The sequence below is a fragment of the Cuculus canorus genome, chromosome 3 (genome assembly GCF_017976375.1).
Source record: "Cuculus canorus isolate bCucCan1 chromosome 3, bCucCan1.pri, whole genome shotgun sequence".
NCBI lineage: Eukaryota > Metazoa > Chordata > Aves > Cuculiformes > Cuculidae > Cuculus > Cuculus canorus.
Genome location: NC_071403.1, coordinates 74,817,977 through 74,827,553, shown reverse-complemented (window position 1 = coordinate 74,827,553; position 9,577 = coordinate 74,817,977). Strand labels below are relative to the sequence as shown.

At 56.8% G+C, this 9,577-nt stretch overlaps 1 protein-coding gene across 1 annotated transcript; it reads left to right on the top strand.

The window, feature by feature from the left end:
• The first annotated feature begins 3,171 nt into the window (after positions 1 to 3,171).
• LOC104060742 (visual system homeobox 1) lies at positions 3,172 to 8,232 on the top strand. Its single transcript, XM_054060896.1, has 5 exons — positions 3,172 to 3,546; positions 4,182 to 4,260; positions 4,465 to 4,588; positions 5,495 to 5,675; positions 6,324 to 8,232. The coding sequence occupies exons 1-5, from the start codon at positions 3,195 to 3,197 to the stop codon at positions 6,587 to 6,589; spliced, it is 1,002 nt and encodes a 333-aa protein (XP_053916871.1). The 5' UTR covers positions 3,172 to 3,194; the 3' UTR covers positions 6,590 to 8,232.
• Positions 8,233 to 9,577: the final 1,345 nt, after the last annotated feature.

Genomic DNA, 9,577 nt, shown 5'->3' with positions numbered 1-9,577 from the left:
GCTGGCACAGAGCACGGGGCTGTGACTGCCTGTGTGGGTCCAATGGGTGGGTGCGCAGCAGTAGCTGGGCTTTCGAAGATGGATTCTCCATCCAGGCAGGAACATGGGAGCCTCTTCCACCCTGAGCTGCCTGAAACCGTCAGATGGTCTTTTATTATTGACCTGATTCATATCTAAATCAGGGAGGTGAAAGCTGTCTTATCCCATTACTAATCCCCTAAACCAGTCCCTTCAATACCTTCTCCTCGCTTGCCCCTCCTCATTGCTACAGCAAGGTGAGTGCACATCCTTCTAGGGTTTCCCAGAGTTTCGTGTCCTTGCATAGACGAGGACCCCAAAACTCTACCAGCTGCTCTCCAGGGAGCTGTCATTGGCTGAGGAGGCTCAGCCAAGAAGTTGCATGGAACTGTAATCTCGCAAGGTCTCGCAAGGCTTGTCCCCAGAACTGGAAGGGGACACCTCCATGAAAGAAAGACCTTTTCTTTCTGTCCATGCTTATTGAGGCAGGGATCTTCCCCCTGGGCTCCACCCTTGCCAAACTGCCTGTGTTGCTGTCAGTTGGCTGCTCACCCCACTCCTGGGACACCTTACCACCCATGCAAGTTCCACCATGGCCACCAGCGAGTCTGCTGAGCTTGCCCTGCGGAGGCAAGATGGGCACCCATCCAGGGTGTCCTCCAGGCACCCATCTCATGTGTCCCCACGATGCCATCCTGCAGGGTGCTGCAGTGCACAGTGGGTGCCCTGCATGGCTCCGGAGCAGCCATAGCGAGGAGAGGACACCTTGGGGATCCATCCCATCCCATTGTGCCCCCAGTTCTGCAAAGCACAGCAAGGAGCAGAGCACAGGGGACTGAGGTGCTCCGTCATTGGCTGCTGGCAACACCCAGCCCTGGGACATGGATCGGCACTGGGGCTGGGATGCTGTGGCTTCTGTGCGCCCTAGCTGGAGCCCTAATGGAAGGGTTGGGTGCTGGAGCACCCTGGGGCTGCCTGCCCATGGTGGGGGGAGGATCTCTAGGGAAATTAGAGCAAGGGGCGATGTTTGATGTTCTGCTCTTTAAGCGATTAATAATCTTTCGGCGTCGGAGAATCAGCTGAAAATCTTCCCTGGAAAATAATGAGCAGAGAAACATTTACTGATTAGTCTAATCCCAGCTAATCCTATCTGATGAGCATATATCAAGATATCCTTTAACTGATTTATTGTCCAAAGGACCAGTGGAGTTGCCCCTCTTCGTCATGGTCAGGGGAGCCGGTGGTGGCAGCAGGAGCATCCCCCCACCCTGTCCCAGGAGCAGGTGCATTCCCCGTCCCCCCACATCCACCCTCCGCTCCAAGCAGCAGGGCTGTATCCAGGCCACCTCGCCAGCACGGGGAGATTTAATCGCTATTTCCATTTCTGCATCTATCGGCTTTCTCTTGGGTTGGAGCTTTTATGTTTCATAAACTGATTAGGAGCAATTATAGGCGCTTGATCCCCAAACTTTCCAAATGCCTAGGCCATATGCATATTTAAGGCTTCATCATCTCTCCCCAACAGCTCAGCCTGAATGTAAACTGCTGAAATCAAGCTGATTCTGGGACAACGTCAAAAATTAGGGTTTTATCCACTAATATCTACTCGGACAGGAAATTTGTTGTGGGTGGTGGCCGGATTATGGCTTCTAATTACTGTGGCAGATCCTCCCTGCCTAGCAGTGAAAGTCTCCCATTCCAGCAAAACTACTCTTGGAGAAGCAAAGGTACCCAAGGGGATCCCAGGGAGCCCAGTCCACGAGGGGGGTGGCAGCACTGAGTGGGGATGCCCCGAGCATCCCTGCATCCCAAGCACTTGGGGACCCCCAATTGATTTGTGGGCTTGGGAATGTGACCCACACGCACAATTCTTGACCCCTCTCACCCGTTTGCCTTTCTGGGTGCGATCACCCCCGCCAGCCCCCAGCGCCAGCCCCGGCAATTATCCTAAATGAAAGTTATTGTTCTGCTAATCCCGGGAACAGCTTGCGAGGGGAGATTTGGGTCTTTCTTTAATAATGCAAAGTTAATGCGGAGTCCCCTTGTAATTATCTTTATCAGAAGGACCCTCAGTTAATCTGAGCGGCCAGCGAAGGCCCAGATCAGGCGTTCCCGTGTAAGCTGGTTGTAAATCATTTCCATCAACAGATGAAGGGAAGGGGGGAGAAAAATTGCAGCCCAGGTGCAAGAATCTGGGAGCAAAAAGGAGCATGGAGGCCAAGCACCTCGAGGTGGCCCCGATGGCAGGACACCTGAGGTCAGGGAGGGCCAGTCCCACTCCCTGGGGTGCTGAGCAGAGGGAGAGCAGTCTAGTGGGATGCCCAGCCTGGGATCCATGGGGTGGGATGGGGAAAGCACTGTGGGGACATGAGAGAGGGGACATGGGGACATAGCAGGGGGGTCCTCGAGAAGATGCAGGGAAGGGATCCATGGGGATGTAAGGGGAGCTTGGGGGAGATGGGTGCCCAGAATCAGTGTTGGGAGTAGACAGATGGGTACCCACGGAGGTGGTGAGTGGAATCTGAGGAAGGGTTGGAAGGGACCGACAGGGACTCTAGGAAGGGATGAGGGGGACCAACTCGGAGAGGGGATGGAGAGGACCGAGGGGGACTTGGGGAGAGAATGCAGGGAACTGTGGGGGATCCGGGAAGGGGATGGGGGGCCCATGGGGACTCGGAAAAGGGATCGGGGGGACCTTGGGGACTCGGAAAAGGGTTGGGGGAGATCGAGGGCGGCTCAGGGAGGGGATGGGGGGCCCGTGGGGAACCCGGGAAAGGGATGGGAGGGACCGTGGGGGACTCGTGGAGGGGATGAGGAAGACCTAGGGGACCTTGGGGGACTCGTGAAGGGGATGGGAGGGACAGACGGAACTCGTGGAGGGGATGAGGTGACCGTGGGAACTCGGAAAAGGGATGGAGGGACCCTGGGGCCCTCGGGGAGGGGATGGGGAGAACGGACTCGGACCCGGGGAGGGGATGGGGTGGCCGAGGGGCGGGGGCTATGTCCCGGGGGCGGGACCGGTGCGGCCGAGGTGGGGGTTGAACGGGGCCGTTAATCCCGGGATTGGGAGCATGTCCGTCCCCCCCTCGTCGTCCTGGGGCGTGATTGGAGCCGGGGCCGGGCGGCGGGCCGATAAAAGGGACTGCGGGCGACGGTGGCGGCTCCGGGCGGCGGCGATGCCGGGCCGGGCGGAGCCGTCGGGGGTTCGAGCGGCGCCGGTGGCGGTGCCGGTGGCCCCGGCAGCGGGGCGGCCGGGCGGAGCGGGGCTGCGAGCCAAGGGCTTCGCCATCACCGACCTGCTGGGGCTGGAGGCTGAGCTGCAGCCGCCCCCCGGGCCGCCCCCCGCCGCCGCCGCCGGCTACGAGAGCGGCGGGGCGATCGGGCTGGGGCTGGGGCTGCTCTGCGGGCTCGGCGGCGCCGGAGCCCCCTGCCTGCTGCCCGCCCCGCTGCCGCTGCTGCCCGCCCGGGCCCCTCGGCAGCCCCCCGCGCCGCCTCCCGCCGCCCGCCGCCGCAGGGAGAGTGGCTCCGGTGAGCGGGGGGGACCGGGGTACGGCGCCCTCGGCGGGAGCCGCTACGGGGGCTGCGTCGCGCCTGCATCCCCGGGGAACACGCGGAGCGGCCAGCATCCCTCCCGCATCCCTCCCACCTGTCTCGGGGCATCTCCTCTGCTTGCCCCAGAGCATCCCTCCCGCATTCCTCCCGCCGCCCCCGGAGCATCCTTGCAGCATCCCTCCCGCATGTCCCCGAGCATCCCTCCCACCTGCCCCGGAGCGTCCTTCCCGCATCTCTCCCACCGCTCCCGGAGCTTCCTTCCTGTATCCCTTCCCGCCTGTCCCGGAGCATCCCTTCCCGCTTGACCCGGAGCATCCCACCCACATCCCTCCCACCGGCTCCGGAGCACCCTTCCCGCATCCCTCCCTCATTCCTCCTGACAGCGCGGAATCGGCCCCGTGCTCCCCATCTCACCTTTCCGAGCGCCCCCGGAGGAGTGACTCTCCCCCTGCCCCGGTATAACGGCACCGGGGCGGTGCTCCGGGCTCACCCCTTGCCGTGTGAGGGAATCCCTGCCCCGGGAATAGCTGGAGTCGTGTTTTGGTAGCTGGGTTTTTCCCTGCTCCCAACGGGAATGTGACTCTTCCCCTTCCTGCATGCTCTGCTGCCAGATGAAGACAGCCTGTCTGGGGATGCCAGCGACCTGAAGATGTCCACCTCCCAGATCAAAAGGAAGAAACGCCGGCACAGGTAGAGCCCAAGGGTGAGGTTGCCCCTATTTCCCCCTTCTTGACGCTGCCAGTGGCCTTCCGTTATCTCTCTGGTCCACAGCCTGGGTTTATGGATGTCCCCAAGCGAGCAAAGAGAAGGGCTGCACTGGGATGAAGAGAGGATTTCCACAACCTGCAGCTGTAGGTCCAGGCTGTGTCACAGTGTACTCTCTCCTCTTGGCAGGACGGTATTCACAGCTCACCAGCTGGAGGAGCTGGAGAAGGCTTTCAACGAAGCCCACTACCCTGATGTTTACGCCCGGGAGATGCTGGCTGTGAAGACAGAGCTGCCGGAGGACAGGATACAGGTTGGTGGCTGCAATGGTTCTCTTTCCCTGCTGGTGCCCAGGTGTTTCTCCTGCTCTATGGCCAGTGGGTGCTGGTGGTGGGAATGTGGCAACATGGAAATGCTGCAGGTGGTGGGAATGTGGCAGCACTGAAATGCTGCAGGGCACTTGTGGGGGTGGCTCAGCTTCCACCTCTCAGCACTGAACAAACTCCAAATGAAAATGCAGAACCAGGGACGGAGCTGGCCCTGACAGCTGCTCACTGCTGGCAGCTCAGCTCTGTCCTCTGGAGACCCACTCGGGCAGAAGCTGAGAGCAATTCAGGAGCTGGTGGGCCAAGCCATGTCCCGCTTGTCCCTTTGTGGGACACATGGCATTCTAGGATTTTATCCTGCTCTGCTGTGGAGCAGCTCAGTGGCTTAAGAATGGAGTGTTAGACTGGGAAGCAGTGTTGTATCTACGCTCCTCGAGCCTTTGAATGCAGGAGGGGGGTGAGGAGAGGGACCTGCGCACCCTCTGTCGTCATCGGTCACTGTGTTATGGACCCCTTTTTCTAGGGAGGCAGCAGGGGGGCCCTGCAGGCAGGCAGAGTGTAGGGTGATTTTGGCTGGGATCACCCTCCTGTCTGACGATCAGCCTCATGTAACGTGTGCTCCCTCTCCCCCCTTCCTCCCCTCTCTCACTGACACCCACATGTGTGCCCTCCCTTACCCCTTCCCCACACACCACTCTGGCCACTCTCCCACCACCACCTGCGCGTCCACACCCTGCACTCGCACACCCAAACCCCTCCACACACCCCTGCGGCTGCCCCTTTGCCCTGGACACGTGCTCCCCCATGCCCAATGGGCTCTGGATGCCTGGCCACGGAGCCCATCTCCTCCCCAATCCCACCCCTCCGTGCTCTCCTGGCTGTTACCCCTGAAGGTTTGGTTTCAGAACCGAAGAGCCAAGTGGCGGAAGCGGGAGAAGTGCTGGGGCCGGAGCAGCGTGATGGCTGAGTACGGCCTCTATGGGGCCATGGTGAGGCACTCCATCCCTCTGCCTGAGTCCATCATCAACTCGGCCAAGAGTGGGCTGGTGGGATCCTGCGCCCCGTGGCTGCTGGGTAAGTGGGAGCTTGTGGCTGGGGGAGTAGGGAAAAGCAGCTATGGAGCGAACAGATTTTCATCTTTCATATGGCCATCCTTGCCTTCTCCCAGAGAAGACCAAGGCCTCGGCCATGAGCTGTACGCAGGCTGCCGAGTGCTCTGGCTTTCATGCTCCCTCCTTGCAAAGAACAGCTGGGAAAGGGAAAACCTTCAGTGCTGTGTCAGACAGGTGCCTGCACGTGGTTAGGTGTAGCAGTCCAGTGCTGGCAGCCAGCATGGGGGCTGTGGGGCATCTAGGAGCTCATCGCTCTCCCCCAAAAACCAGAAGATAATGTTAATTCCACCTCAGAGCTTCCCTCTGCTCATACATGGTCCTACACTGAGGCAGCACTTGAAACCCAGGCTGGGATGGGCCGTCACAGCACCCCTCTCCCTATAGGTCTTCCCTGCTGCAGGGGAGGTACAGACCAATTCTACCACAAGCCATCTTCGCAGGCTGCAAAGAGCAGGTGGAGGCGCTCTGGGTCGGGAAAGACTGGTAGCTAGAGTGAGTTTTGCTCGGGATGCAAGTGAGAGCTGAAGGAAGCAGCAGGAGGTGATACTGAGCGGTCCCAGGCAGAAATAAGCAATCAGCACCCTTGGCTTTGCTCTCTCCCCTCTGCAAGGCATGCACAAAAAGTCCATGGAGGTGAGCAGGAAGGCAGAGAGCCAAGAGAAGCTGGCAGATGGCTGGCGAGTGGAGCAGGAGGAGGAGGAACTCAAAGGGAAGCAGGCCAGTTCCCAGAGGGGCTCCGACAAGCTTGGCCCTGCAAAAGATTCAGAGGACACAGCCATTGACCTCTCCAGGACAGCCAAGCATGACAAGAGGGGCGTCCTGAGGCAGTGCATCAACGGAGACCCCTCCACGGAGCAGAAGGACAGGGACCACTGAGCTTGGGCTATCCCGGAGGAGGCCAGACCTCACAGCTTCCTGGCGAGAGCAGAATATTTATTGATTTATTGATATATATATATTATTTTTTCTTAAATAATTGAACTTTTATCTGAATTCAGGGCATTTTAAAACTGGGTACACACATTCCCTTGTCCCCTCACTTTCGAGCTGCTCGCTTCTCGGCAGAGCCAGGGTGGAGATTGGGAGAGGTGTCCCAAGAGCTGTGTGAATACAAGACCGCATTGTGGTCAGCATGGACCGTTGCTGGGGAAGAGCCATCCTTCCCCTCTGGGCTGTGAACGCTTCCCCGGCTGGCCAGGAACACAAAGAGCAGCAATGCAACGGGAACGTGCGGGCGCAAAGACAGTGCAGGAGTTTACAGATGCCTTCTCCAAGCTCTTCCACTCCCTGCACAGCACCCGCTCGGCAAGTCCCTCCGCTTTGAACACACATTTCTTCCACCTCGGGGAGAAAGCAGCAGGGTTTTTAAACACGGTAGGGTTCATCCTCAAGCTGGTGTAACAGGCGTGCCGGTTTATACCTCCTGAGGATCTGGCCTGCCAATGCAGCCTTATCACTGGATTTACACTGTGTAGCTTCCTTAACTCACGTATGGGAGAAGGGGGTAAAGACATTTTTGTTTATGCAATGATTTTCTACGCTCTTGAATGTTACCTGCCATACTATGCAGAATAGAACAGACCTTTTTGAAAGCCAAGCCATAGTAGCCCGGAGCAATTAAACCATTTTGTGAATTGACATAAGAAGATATTTTGTAATTGTCTGTAAAAAGAAGTGTTAATGTCAGAGCTGTTTCTTGGTCGTCCTCTATTTATGTCTAAAAGCACTTTAGAGATCTGGATTTTTTGAATGTGGCTTTTCCTGTTTTGTCCACTGTTTATTTATTACACATCCATAAATAAAATTGTGGTGTATCTTTGGTTTTCGTGCTCTATGTTGCAATTTGCACCTTCCTTTGGCACATCTTGTGGCAGCTGCTGGCTCCAAACAGATCCTCTGCAGACCTGGAGAGTTCCACATTCCAACAGGGCAAAGCAAGGCCCTCACGTGTCTCCTCAGAACTGAGGTCTCGTCCAGTGACCTCCACATGCCAGAAGGTGAGTGATTTGTGCAGATCAAAGAGCCAAATAGTGGCTGAGGGGTTAGGAGATGGTCTGAAATGGGGCACTGCTCCTGAGGGAGGTCACAGGGAGAAAGTTCCTCTGTTCTCCCCAAGGTTGTTGCAAATCTTTCTTGATACAACTCAGGTGTGATGTTCTTTGCTGAAATCTCTCCTGCCCTCGCAGCAGGAAAGGCGTTTTGCCTTTTGAACCTAACTCTCCTCCTCCAGTTGATCCTGCTGCTTCAGACAGAGCAGAGAGCAGCCCCGTGTCCCTTGTGGTTCAATGCAAGGAGCAGCTGCTCACTTAGGCTCAGTGAAGATATGGTGGGAGTTACCGCTGGGTGCACCTCTTCCTCCACATGGTCTCAGCCGCTCAGGTACCCCCAGCAAGGCACAAGAGTGCTGTGGCCATCCCACTGCCCAACTCTTGGGCCATGACAGGTCCTCATTTCACAGCTGGGCTGAACTGGCCCATGCACACGCCGCGACAGCTCTCCTGGAAGACCTCCAGTTTCATCTGCTGGCCAAAACATAACAGAAAATGATCAAAAGGTTTTATTAAAATCTGAGTAATACCAATTTGGAAGGTTTCCTAATACAGCTCAGGGGGTGTGTAGCCATGTAGGGATGCCGTTACCTGCCTCTGAATCTGCTGCTGGACGCGGGTCTTTGCACAGAGGCAGCTGCAGGCTGGTCTGGGGAGGGGCAGAGTGGTGGGATGCTGCCTGGGAAGAGCAGAGCAATAGAAGTGGCATCTCCAGATTTCCTGCCTTTCCCCTCCTCTGCTGGGCTGGGATGCTGGGTAGTGGGGAACATATGCATGGTAAACACAAGCTTTGAGGCAAAAAAAGAGTTTGATGGAGGGGGGAGGCTGTGGGGAGCACAGTTCAGGGAAGGACCAGCCAGGGCTTATTGCAGCAGCAATTAGGCTCGCCGAGAGCCGAGACTTAGCACGTTGGAGGCCTAATCCTGCCTGAGCTGCATCTGCAAACCTTTTATTTGGGCCGTGCCATGCTGGCACTGGATGCCTGCAATCATTTATTTTTTTTTTGCCCAGCCCACGTGCAGATGGCCTGGCTCTTTGCCTCGTGCCGGGTGCAGCGCTGCGAGAGCAGGCACGTCACTGCCACAGCTGCTGCGAGGGGAAACACCGCAGAGCGCAGGCAACTCTCCTGAGAGGGTCTTGTGGGCTCCCCAGCTCTGAGCTCATGCTGTGAAGGGAGAATCACAGGGGAAACTGCTGGCCAGAGGTAATTTTTGTGTGCTGGGAAGTAACCACGGGATGCAGTCAGGTACGCTGGGGCTCAGATGTGCCCTTGCTGTTCTGCTATCGCAATTTAGCTCTGTCCTGGCCCAATTCAGAGCTAAACCTGAGCAGCTGTGATCCCAGTTCCCTTCCCCCCTACCCCCGGGGAAAGGGGAAAAGGAAATGAGAGGAAAAAGATTTGTGGGTTGGAAACTAAAACTAAAAACAACCCTAATGAAACAACAATAACAATATCAATAACAATAATAATAATGATGATGATAATAATACTATTAAGAAAATAATAATATATATGTAAATAGATGAAATTGCCCCCTCCTCGATGTCACCACAGATGCTGCAGAACAGGCACGGGAAAAGGGTAAGTGGCAGGAGGGAGCTGGACTCAGGAACCGGAGTCAGGAATGCATGGATTTGGAATCAGAGGCAAAAAGACAGACAAGGTCTTCACTGGACACTGAGGAGGAAAAGAGCTTGACCCTTGTGATCCCTCAATTTACAGTATGTTGTATATGAGATGGAATACTCTGTTGGTCAGTTTGGGGTCACCTGTCCTGTTTGCCCCTCCCTGCAGGTGCAACCCTTTTCCACCCCT